General features: G+C 47.4%; 1 protein-coding gene across 1 annotated transcript in view; it reads right to left on the bottom strand.

Annotated features, from left to right (window-relative positions):
* Window positions 1-979: 979 nt before the first annotated feature.
* Window positions 980-12,681, bottom strand: part of LOC107114965 (melanophilin-like) — a gene marked incomplete at both ends in the record, with an annotated part of 30,264 nt that continues 18,562 nt past the window's right edge. Inside the window, 2 exons of the mRNA XM_015416572.1 lie at window positions 980-1,063; window positions 8,942-9,105. Of these exons, the coding sequence (XP_015272058.1) occupies window positions 980-1,063; window positions 8,942-9,105 (248 nt within the window). The remainder of the gene's footprint in view (window positions 1,064-8,941; window positions 9,106-12,681) is intronic.

Here is a 12,681-nt window from a genome sequence, read left to right as displayed (position 1 = left end):
GTCTGGCTGGAGGAGGGGGTCTCCCTCTCTCTCCCCCCGCTTAGTCTCCAGTGGGAGGAGGAAGTCAGGAGGGGGAGGCACCACCAAAGAATCCACCAGCCACCACCCACACCCTGCCCGGTCCCCGCACCCCCACCGCGGCAGCCCCGGAGAGGACAGGGGGGGTCGCGGGGTAGGGGCCTGTTTCTGCTCTCGTGTCCGGCCTTTGGGTGGTCTCCAGGCCCCACCGGGAGATTGGCATCCACAAGGGGGGCGCTACAAGGCAGCCTCGCCTAGGGCACAGAAACACCTCGAGCCAGCCCTGTTTATGGTACCTTCCGCCTAGATTTATGGCCATTCAGGGGTGACTTCGAGTCAGTACGGCGTTGCCCCTGGAGTATCCGAATGTGGTTTTGAGCTGCACCTTTTCCTCAGTGTTGAGAAAATGTGGAGCGAACGCCAGATGCATTCTCATTGTCCCATAATGACCAATGGAGAGGGTGCTGCAGGCGGCTGTTAAGCAGAGCTTGGAGCCCACGGGCTTTGGTTTCCTTCTTTTCAATGTAAGGAGGGAACTAGGACTCAAACAGATGTTCCAGTGGGTAGTCATGTTGTTCTGCAGTAGAACAGCTGGATTCCAGTCCAGAAACACCTTAGAGGCCAGATTATGGGGAGTGCGAGATTTCGGGAGTCAATGCTCCCTTCACTCTTGACGAAGGGGGCCCTGACTCTGGAAAGATTCTGTTCTTCTCTAAGGTGCTATTGGACTCGTATCTAGCTGTCAAAATAGCTGTGTGTGAGTAAAGCGTCGCAGATGACAGAAATATCCATTCCTTTGGGTAACTAAAATTGCCTCCCCCATTTCGAAAGCGGGCTGTAGCCGCCGTTTGCCGATGGCGAAGATGTTTAGAGGCACGTCTTTCGGCGAAAGGATTAGGCTCTTGCACACCGCAAGGTTTTCCTCCCTCTGAAAAAATAAAGGGTCCATGCTTTGTTTTACCTCTTCTGGAGGAACCAGGATCTTTCCCTCGAGGCTGTTCAGCATGCGTTCGATGGCTGACATGCGCTTGCTGAGTTCCAGTATCTAGGGCAAGAGAGGAGAGGAGAGAAGAGAGTGTAGTACAGAGCCCGCCACCACCGACACACAATGCCTCAGCACAAGAGCAGGCAGTAAAGACAGAACAGTTCCCGCCACCTTTGCTGTTCCAATGAGAGATCGGCACACACTAGATGCCCAGTTCCAACCACCACAGTAAAAATGAAAAGCAGTTCAAATTTAAAAGATAACAGGCAAGCCTAGGTTAGAATAAGTGGAATTATTATTATTATTATTTTTGTAATGAGCAGTTTGGGTTCTTTGCATGTGGCTTTAAGTTGCCCTGTGCTGACTGAGAGAAAGTAGATTGAGTTGGGTGTCGGGCCTGGAGTCATGAACCGTGCACTCTGCCAGTGCCGACCGAGGTCTGCTGGTTGTCCCCGGCCCAAGGGGTGTCTGCTTAGCCTCGAACAGGGCCGGGGCCTTTTCTGCCCAGGCCTCAGCCTGGTGGAACACGCTCCCGTATGAGATCAGGGCCCTGTGGGACCTACTGCCTACTGGGCCTGCTGGACCTACTGCCATTCCTCAGGGCCTGTAAAACGGAGCTGGCCTGCCAGGCCTTTGGTTGAGGGTCCAGTAAAAAAAGTGTCCAGTGAAAAAGTCGGCCTCCCCTGCTGAAGTTCACCGTCTCTACGTGGCCCAGAGTAGGCCCCAGAAATCTAGTGACACCAGCTCTGGAGATTGTGTGAACACACAAACAGGGCGATATGTTTTTAAATTATTGTTCTTAACGGTTTGATCTGATTATTAATTGTATTTATATTGCGATGCTGATTGGCCCTCTGATCCACCCTCAGCCCACTTCTGGGGAGGGCAGGCTATAAATCCGGAAAAATAAAATAAAAAATATTTTTTTAACTTTTTCTCCACTTGCAAAATGGGGGAAGGCACATACCATGGGCTTGTGAAATGTACTGAGCGAGAGGCAGTGATTTCAGCTCATACATTTATTAAAGGTTCGGAACCAGACAAAAAAAACCCAGCTCGCAGGCCGGCTTTTATTCGTAAGATACCCACCCCCATCACACACACACACACCCCACCGTGATAGGGTATTTACAGTGGCCGAGAGTTCCATAGGTCCCGGCTAGGACCCCAGCTCTCCGATTAGCACTGGATAGGATCCACTTGGCCCATTGTCTCTGGGAGCAAAGCTGGGGGGCTTCGCATGACCGTGTGGCGAGCTAGCCTCGCATGCATGCAGTCGGACACGAATACATTACAGCTTGTCATGGTGATAAAAGAGGCAAGCAATATGGAACCCTTCACACAGTAAGGGCCTATCAGAAACTGCAGACATTTTCGGGTTGATAATATGAAGGCTAGGAACTTAATTTTTACAAAATGAAGACTGTCACCCCACTCTAAGGAAATGTGTGAAAAGTCTGCGTGCCTGTTTTATGGTGCACGGGTACCAAGTTCCAATCCTCCCATGGTTTTCTTAAGAAACAACAATAAAAGCAGGCCTGCACTCCTGCAACAGATGATCCATGTACATGTGATGTGGTGGCAAAAAAGTGCCGTGAAGTTGAGTCCAATTTAGGGCAACCCAACAGTTTTCAAGGCAAGAGACGCTCAGAGGTGGTTTGCCATGGCCTGCCTCCGTGTAGTAACTCTAGTATATCTTGGTGGTCTCGCATCCAAATACTAACCAGGGCCAACCCTGTTTCACTTCTGAGACCTGACACGATTGGGGTAGCCTGGGTTATCCAGGTCAGGGCACAGATAGATCAGGGAATTAGGGATTTTAAAAATGTAAATCTCATTATTCTGGGGGTTTCAGGCAGAGAACGCCAGAATAATATTCTGTGTCGAAGAGAATGTTGAAAGGGCAACTAGTTCTCACCAGCACCACCTTCAAAACAGGAAAAGCGCACGCTACGTTGTATAAAACCGAACCTTATAACGGATAATGGTTTTCCAATCATGCTCGGGAACAGTTTAAGAGAAGAATGAGGCAACGGAAAGAGGGAGCAGAGCTCCTGGCCTCATTCCATCCAAATCCCAAAGGGGAAGGGGTCGACAATAAAGTTATGAAATGTGCCGAGTGGGAAGGCATCTGGACGTATGGGCTGGCGTACATTTCGATGCATTTCCCAGTACTTGAAATCCAAATGAAAACCTCTGGCTCTCATTATGGGGAGAGGGAAACGCCTTGTAAACCGTCACCTGAGAAGGTGTCACCCAAGAAGCCCAGAGAAGAAGGGACAAGCATGGATTTCGCCAGTAATGATGGGAAACCCCTATGACGTCAATCGATTCCCAAACTGATAGTCAAGACACCCATCTCCAACTCCTTCAAAAGACAAACGTTCTAATACTTCTTTGTATCGGTAAAGCTTTTTCAAGTAAACAAGTGTACATAAATTATGTGAATTTACACGGACTCTTCATTCTAGAAATTATTATGTGGAACGATATGGGCTCTTTCTTCAAGATATTACCATTTTTCCCAGTTGGGTTTTTCCGAAAGTATTTTATATGACGTATTCATGCTGAGGAGATGATGATGGAGATGTTTAATGTGTGTTAAAACACTTTACAAAAAAGAACATATTAATATTTTGGGGAGAAATAATTATTGTAATTGATCGTACTATTCAGATGGATTAGCGTCTATTATCACAGTTGTCTTTCTCGCTGTTAGTTTCTATAACTGTGGTTCTGCTTGTTGTATAGTATTAAGTCAAGAGAATGACACAGAGGCTGGGAGTTCAGAATAACCCACAGCCAGACTATGCACAGAGTGGGAATGAAGTGGTTCCGCACACCTAAACCCCAGCACGACTGCAAAGACCGAGCCTGTTTATGTCACCGGGATAACTGGATTATCCTCTTACCTCAGCCCAGTGCATTAGGCGTTTGTAGCTGTATCATTGCAGCTAAAGTTGGAACGGTTCTTACCTCATAACCCCCAATTTGAAGTTTAACAAGGACATGGTGAACCTGGCTCACAGCATGCAGAACCAAAGCACTTCCTTCCTTGACTTTGTATGAACATGTGTGCCATAAGTGTATAACCCGTTTTATAAAATACTCAATACTGTTGTTGTTGTTGTTGTTCAGTCACCCAGTCGAGTCTGACTCTTTGCGACCCCATGGACCAGATCACGCCAGGCCTTCCGGTCTTCCGTCGTCCTCTGAAGTTTGCTCAACTTCATGTTCATTGCATCTATGACACTGTCTAACCATCTCATCCTTTGCCATCCCTGTCTTCTTTGACCTTCAATCTTTTCCAGCATCAGGGTCTTCTCCAGTGAGTGCTCCCTTCTCATTTGGTGGCCAAAGTATTTGAGCTTCAGTTTCATTATCTGGCCTTCCAGGGAACAGTCAGGGTCGATTTCTTTTAGGATTGACTGATTTGATCTTCTTGTAGTCCAAGGGACTCTCAAGAGTCTTCTCCAGCACCATAGTTCAAAAGAATCTATTCTTCGGCGCTCGGCCTTCCTTACTCAATACTGTAACATTATCCATTTCAGAATTCTTCAGCTCTAAGAGCAATATTTAAATATTAAAATCCGACTGAGGAGGATCCTAGCTGTGTGAGCATAGCCTGTACCATGTGAAGAGGGGGGCTTTCCTGGTCCCCCATCATGCCCACCCGGGGTGAATGGACCCCCCCCCCCCCGGAATAGCATGCAGTAGGGACAAAGTGGGGATCTGCTGCCGGAGGGGGAACAGCCAAAACTTTTTTCTCAAGCGGGACGGATCTTGGTCATCCGGAGATCTCCAGGGGCCACCTGGAGTCTTCATTAAGAATGTGAGGGGTTACAGCCAAATACTGTTCAGAATGTGATAGACAAAAACATCCCATTTGCGTAATTTAGTCTTAATGTGAATTTCTTTCTGAAGCATGTGGGTATTCTGTTTGTAACTCAATTTACAATTTGCAATTACAGCAGCCCCCTAGCTACCATCTGGGTGGGACGGGGGGGGGGAGTTGGCTCCCCTACTCTATTTAAGCACCTCCCCTCCCCTGTACCCTGCCTGGTTCTCTCCACCATCCCTCTCTGTGGCTCTATGCCTAGCTGAGAGCCAGTTTGGTGTAGTGGTTAGGAGCACGGACTCTAATCTGGGAGAACTGGGTTTGATTCCTCCACTCTTCCACATGCAGCTGCTGGTGTGACCCTGGGTCGGTCATGGCTCTCTCAGAGCTGTTCTGTCAAGAGCAGTTCTCAGAAGAGCTCTCTCAGCCCCGCCTACCTCACAGGGTGTCTGTTGTGGGGAGGGGGAAGAGAAAGGAGATTGGAAGCCGCTCTGAGACTCCTTCGGGTAGTGAAGGGCAGGATATAAGCCCAATCTCTCCTCTTCTTCTTCTTCCTCCCCAGCTCTGCGTCGTGTCCAGCTGCCCCAATGTTAGGATCCACACAGGATCTTCCTTTAGCCTGCTGGCTGGCTGACTCTCTTGATTTAGGGAGATTCTTCCTCTTGTCAACCTGCACCTCTTGCTCCCACGTAAGAATTCCAGCAGTCTCAAAGTCTACCATGTGCACTGGCTGAGGGAACCTTGCAGCAGAGTGGAAACTGCCTCCCCGACTACTTGCAAACTTCCCTTCTTTCTAGGGCCATGACAGGATCCCAAAGTCCTCTTGTGGGGCCTCCCTCTCCCTAAGCCAATAGTTCTAACCACCTCTGGGGCGGGGACACACAGACCAGGCAGCAGTGATGGGAAATCTCCCCACCCCCTTACCAGCTGGACAAGCTTGCAATACTGTCCCATGCAGCGTTTCACCAGCTTTGCGCACTTACCAGACCACTGACTTAAATGGACTTAGACAGGTATAACTCTGCTTAGGAGGGCACTACCAAGTGGAGTAGGCCAGCCTCAACATCCAGTGAAAATGTATCCAAATGGGTGAAGGTTATCCCAAATATTCTGGACAAATGGGATTACTTCTTTCCACAGGATTACACTGTGAAGGGAATGTACAACACGAGGATCTAAAAAAAATAATCAGAGTTATTGATTCTTATAACAGGAGATTCTGAGCATAAAGAACTTCAAATTGCACATGTGACTAGTTACATCACTTTGGTTGAATATATATTCTTCCTTTTTGGCACTGTTAGATAGCATGCAACCTTTGGATTTATTGGCCCCTCGGTTGGTTGACAAAAACCCTTTCCTCTGAGCTGACGACTCTCAAAATCTTCTTGGGGTGTGTGTGACCAAAGAACTACTGTACCTGTAGCTAAGTTTCTACTTTCTGCAATGAAAATAGAGGCTGAGATATCATCCTGTGTATAATCTACTCAGAATCTAACCCCTAAATTGTAAAATATACTAGGATGAATTATGTATGCTGAGATTTTGTGTAGGTAATTAAGAAGAAGAGGAGGAGGAGGAGGAGATTGGATTTATACCCCGCCCTTCACTACCCAAAGGTGTCTCAGAGCGGCTTACAAACTCCTTTCCCTCCCCCTCCCCACAACAGACATCCTGTGAGGTATGTGGGGCTGAGAGAGCTCTTGACAGAAACTGCTCTTTTTTCAAGAACAGCTCTTATCAGAACTATGGCTTGCCCAAGGTCATCCAGCAAGGTGCAAGTGGAGGAGTGGGGAATCAAACCCGGTTCTCCCGGATTAGAGTCCGCGCATTTAACCACGACACCAAACTGGCTGTAATAGTACCTTTCCTGCTTTTTAGTGGCCTGTGATAAAGACTGACTGGCTGACATGTAACCTTTGAAGGAGGAGAGAGAATGAATCTCCTTTTCCCTACCCTAAAAAAAGGAGGAAAAAATGGAATCTTCTTGCATCCATCAAACATTTTGTATCACTGAGCAGTGACATGTCATTGTGACCAAGTGCCTAGGATACTTTGAGAAGGAGGGGATGAAGCAGAAGAGATTTTGGAGCTAAGATTCCTCCCTCCGGGCCCTGATTTTATCTTATCCAAAGCAGGAGCTGAGTCCAGTTTCCAGACGGAGCCACAAGACAGTCAACAGAAAACAGTAAAGGGCAGTGAAAGGGATGGTTTTCAAAAAGGTGGGAATTTCTGTAACAGTCCATGCAGCAGGGGGGAAAGGGGGGGGGGGGTTGTCTTCTGTTGCTGAAGAGAAAAAAGCTGGATGGTTAAACAGGAAAGATAAATTACCTACAGTGTGTTTTCCCGTGAGACAAGGAACAGAAGGGGGAGGGTCTGTTCTTCACTATTAGGTGTTTGTGTTCACTGTTAGGTGTTTTGTGAGCCATACTCACGCCCCGAGAAAGTCCCCCCCCCTTTAAGCTGTGGCCAAAACAAAACTGTAGGAAAGAGTTCTGAGGAGCAAAGCGTGCTCTCCTTTACCTGCTTTCCATCAGGAGCATTGTTCCCTCTAAGCTGAGTTAGTGTGAGCTAGCTCACAGCTTTTTAGCTTCTGGCTCACACATTTTTGTCTTAGCTCAGGAAGGAGGGCTCCAGAGCAACCGAATGCATGCAGTAGTCAAATCGCTCGCTCACAACTTTTACACCAGTCGCTCGCAAAGTAGAATTTTGGCTCACAAGACTCCACAGCTTAGAGGGAACATTGATCAGGAGGACAACAATGGGAACTTCTGGGATCCGATTTCAAGCCATGCACCCAGCTCAGCAATCGGAGTTGCTCCCCTTGTTCCTCAAGACAAAGTTAAGTTTTACCGTGCTTTGGAATTAAAATTCACAAAATGCGCAGAGGCTACAAATTTACAGTAAGCCAGGGGAACGAAGAGCTGCTGATGTCACCGAGCATCTTCCCATAAACTTATGTCGATCATTCAGCTCTTGGCCCGAAGTGCCTAACTGTTTGCTCCTTATGTGGCTGAGAAGCAGATACTTTTCGATCCCGTTCAGATAAGAGCTCTGTGAAAGACTCAAAGGGAAGAGGTGAAAACTCGCCTCTTTTGTCTCATGTATTCCCTCTGCAACCAGAACACTGAGAAATTGCTGTTCCCGGTGCCTGTCTTGCACACACTGGACCTCTTACAAGTCCGTTTTCTCACTCTCAGTTTCTTTGTGCCACTGCCAGACATAATACTAGAGCATGGACCACAAGTACCCTCATTTCTAGGTCCCTTTCTGCACCCGTACTTTGCCTCGGTCTCCGAGCACATCCTACTCTTCCGTTCTGCATTCCTTCCCACTGTCACTTTCACTTTATTTCAGGGCTTTCTCTTGTTTTTGCATTTGTTTTACAGGAATCTGCATTCAGACCGCTTCCAGCACACTGCTGCCCCGAAGCTACCCAAACTCCTTTTGCTGCGATTCTTTGTTCTCATCCGCTTTCAAATCACGAATCCGTTCTAAAGTAGAATCGTTTCTGCGGGTATTTAAGTGCTGCCCACTGCCCCTCCCCTGTTTCCGCCTCTCTCTCTTTAGGTTGACGCTCCCTCCCCATTCTGTTTTCTTTCCCTCCTTCTCCAAAGACAAAAGAGGGCGTGTCCTCCCGCTCAGGCAAACTTTTAAAAAACCAGAGAGAGCATGGGAAGGAATCAGTAAATACAAAGGACGAGGGGACTCCCTGCTCCCAAATGTGTCAGTCTTGCATGTGTGGGCCTGGATTTCCCCTCTCGCTTCCCCTTTCTTTTTGCAGAATCACAGAGGGAGGGAGGCAGGGAGGGAAGGAGGGGCTGGCAGCCAGTTAGCTCAAAAGTAGGCAGGGAGGGAAGGAGGGGTTGGCAGCCAGTTAGCTCAAAAAATGCAGGTTTTGCTGGTAGATATAGAATACACAATACACAAATACACAATACACACACAGAATACACAGATAAATAAATCAGAGGGCGAAAAACCAGTGCAGAGGGAATGTGTGCGACTGTGAAGTCAACCCTTAAGGCTTGGCTCCTCGGATTCAAAAGGCAACAGAACGTTAGACACATCGTCAGGAAGGCATCTCGTCCCTTCTGTACCTGATTTCCAGGGGGGTTTATGTTCTCCTGGGATGACGCGCGGCTCCTGCGTCTTGTGTGATGGAGCTGATGGGCTAGGACTTTTGGGGCTCCCTTCATATCTTCATCAGAAGTGTCCATGTCAGCTGAGTACTGGGATCGGTGCTGCTCATTCCATGGGCTACCTTTGGAACCAGAACAAATTCATTTATTATTTGTTTATTAAAACATCTACATCCTGCCTTTCCTCTCGCTCCAAGGCGGCTTATGGTGATAACGCCAAGAAATGTGGGTGACTTGGGATACAAAACAATCGTTATGGGATTCAGAACAAATATCTAACCTTCTACTGTATTGCGCGACATTTAAGAGGTTTACAGTGCCGTACTATGATAGAGTTATTCCAGTTTGAACCCACTGACATCCATGACCCTACACTGGAGTAAGTCTACACTGGACTGCATTTGTACAAATGACAGATGCCATACAGCAAAGTTGCATTCTTCCAAGAAACTTACTGAGAGTAAAGGAAAATTTATTTTATTTTACCTCAGAGATGGAAAGGACCACCAGAGTCATCAAATCCAACCCCCTGCCAATGCAGGAACTATAATATCCCCAACAAGTAGGCATCAGATTGATACTCAAAAAAACCTCTTACAATGAAGAGTATACCACCTCATGAGGGAGACTGTTCCAGTGTCGAACACACCTCACTGTCAGGAAGTTCCTCCTCAAATTTAGACAAAACCTCCCTTGCTGTAGTTTATATCCATTAGTCTGAGTCCTGTCATCCAATATGACTGAAAACATATCCGCCCCATTTAGGGTTGCCAGGTCAGTAGGACTTGTGGGCGGGGGATGAGGGGGAACATACTGGGAGCTGGAACAACGCGACATGCCTACGTCACCTAGGAGCTGGATATAAACGCAATGTGCCTACATCACCCAGACGTGAAGTAGGCATATTGATGATGTTGGGGGGGATGCTCTGGTTTTTGGGCAAAACTCTATGGTTTGAAGCTAATTCTGCCATAGAGTTTTGCCCAAAAACCAGAGCACGTCACGTTTATTTCCTGTTTCTTGCCTGTTTGGGGGAGGAGTGCCAGAAACTGGGGGATCCTCCATTGTGCCAGGGGGACCTGGCATCCCTAGCCCCATTCTCTGCATTTGTGTTGCTATACAACCGGGACTTTAAAAACTGATATATAATTAACCATGGAAAAACTCAGATTCTTTTCAGAGATCATAGAGGCATTTGGTCTTGCCGGGGAGTTCAACTGAGCAGGAAAAATGCAGAGGGCGAGACAGTGCTTGGTCCCCAACACTCTCCAAAGGAGGTTAAAATGTTTTGGGTGGGCTGCATGACAGCTTGTTTGTTAAAAGAAATGTGGCATCCAAATGTGGACAAAATGTGGTTATGGACAGAGAACGTTTTTCAAATATCTTTGAACTCAGTCAAGCCAACGCTGAAAAGGATGGTGAAAAAAATCATGACCTTCCCAGTTGAAACACCATTCAGACCCCATTAATGGGATATAAATGAAAGAAAATTACGTTTCCCTCAAGCTAGCTTCTGGCAGCAGAGCCGTATGACCATGTAAGTTGGAAAGGAGCAAACCACAGGCTTCCATAAGTAAGGCAACACCTTCCTGAAAATCTGAGAAGGGTTCTGAGCACGGGCAGCTGTTTTATATGGGTCCAGATAGCCCTTCCCTGTGAGTAATTCTCCCAGTTCATTCTCAGCTCTTTCAGTCGAGATAATAGGGATGGAACTTGGGATATTCTGCAAGCGACGCATCTGCCCTAACTACTGAACCATGGCTCCTCCCCAAACATCTTTCACAACCACTATTTGTTGAGAGCTCAACATCAAAAAAACTAAGATCATGGCATCCGGCCCCATCACTCCTTGGCAAATAGAAGGGGAAGTCGTGGAAGTAGTGACAGACTTCACGTTCCTGGGATCCCAGATCACCGCAGACTGTGACTGCGGCCATGAAATTAAAAGACGCCTGCTCCTTGGGAGGAAAGCGAAGGCAAACCTAAACAGCATGATAAAAAGTAGAGACATCTCCCTGCCAACAAAAGTCCACATGGTCAAAGCAATGGTATTCCCAGTAGTCATGTATGGCTGCGAGAGTTGGACTATAAGGAAGGCCGAGCGCCGAAGAATAGATTCTTTTGAACTATGGTGCTGGAGAAGACTCTTGAGAGTCCCTTGGACTGCAAGAAGATCAAATCAGTCAATCCTAAAAGAAATCAACCCTGACTGTTCCCTGGAAGGCCAGATAATGAAACTGAAGCTGAAATACTTTGGCCACCAAATGAGAAGGGAGTACTCACTGGAGAAGACCCTGATGCTGGGAAAGAATGAAGGTCAAAGAAGACGGGGACGGCAAAGGATGAGATGGTTGGACAGTGTCATAGATGCAACGAACATGAAATTGAGCAAACTTCAGAGGACGGTGGAAGACAGGAAGGCCTAGCGGGAGCTGGTCCATGGGGTCGCAAAGAGTCGGACTCGACTGTGCGACTGAACAACAACAAAAACTGTTCAGTCTAGTTTTGACGGGAACGGGTGTGGCACCGCACAGTTCGTTTCGAAGCTCTTCTAGCATTCTCTATGGAACTACTATTCGAGCCTCTGTCGCTGAACTGGAAGGCTTCTGAAACCCCTTCCAGAGCTCTGGCGCTGCATCTTCTTCTAAAGTACCTCAACTGTGGCCTGCGTCGAGTCTTTAAACCGGGCGGAATCTACCAAGTGTTAGTAAAGCCTTCCGATGAATTACGAACACATCGAATAACATTTGAAGGACTGCTGAAGTCTAATCTCTGCACGATGCCCTTTTCCCATCATCCCAGTAGGATGAAGAAACCACATTAGGGATAATTTGGTTTTCAGTAATCTAATTTACTGGGCATTTATAGTACCTCAAAAGGGCTGAATCCTATTACACAGGAAAGACTTCTGAGGGTAATCGGCCTGGGATCCCATCGTCAAGAGAAATTTGCACGGCAAATTTAACAATGACAAGTTCACTCAAACTGGGTACCTCTGGTGAACAATGGAAAAACAAGAACGAGGCAAGAGGTGTGCTCCGATATATGACGTCCTAGGCCAAGCTGAATGGGCCTAATCAATGTGGATCACTGAGTACCAGCAACTGATGGCCGCCAGAGATTGCAGAACTCTGCTTTTGAATCAATTTGGTTGTGCTTTATTACAATGACTTGAGGGCATACTTTCGGAACACGAGGAGTGGCAAGGAAAGGGTGGGCCAGGGGTCAGGGTTTCTCAAAGGGTCAGAGAGCTTCCCTCAGCCAAAGGAAAAACGGTTTACCTCCCTCCCCACATGGAACAAAACACAACAAGAACAATCCCTTTCTTTAGTGCGACTGGGTCAGGCTAAGCCGCTCCTCCAGCAGCGTAAACTGTGACCCTCCAGCAATGTTCCCTCTAAGCTGTGGAGTCTTGTGAGCAAAAATTCTACTTTGTGAGCTACTGGCATTAAAGTTGTGAGCGAGCGATTTGGCTGCTGCATAAATCAGTTTGCTTTGGAGCCATCCCTTCCTGAGCTAAGACAAAAATGTGTGAGCCGGAGGCTAAAAATCTGTGAGCTAGCTCACACCAACTCAGCTTAGAGGGAACTATGACCTCCAGCGTTCGGATTGAGAAGGAGGGGAGAGTCAAAAAATATCTCTCTGCCCCCCAGTAAAGAGGAGCCCTTGAAACACACACCTCATGAGGCGGCGAAATT

Source organism: Gekko japonicus, unplaced genomic scaffold (genome assembly GCF_001447785.1).
Source record: "Gekko japonicus isolate JY-2015 unplaced genomic scaffold, Gekko_japonicus_V1.1 scaffold3685, whole genome shotgun sequence".
Lineage (NCBI taxonomy): Eukaryota > Metazoa > Chordata > Lepidosauria > Squamata > Gekkonidae > Gekko > Gekko japonicus.
This window is presented reverse-complemented; position numbering and strand designations above follow the sequence as displayed.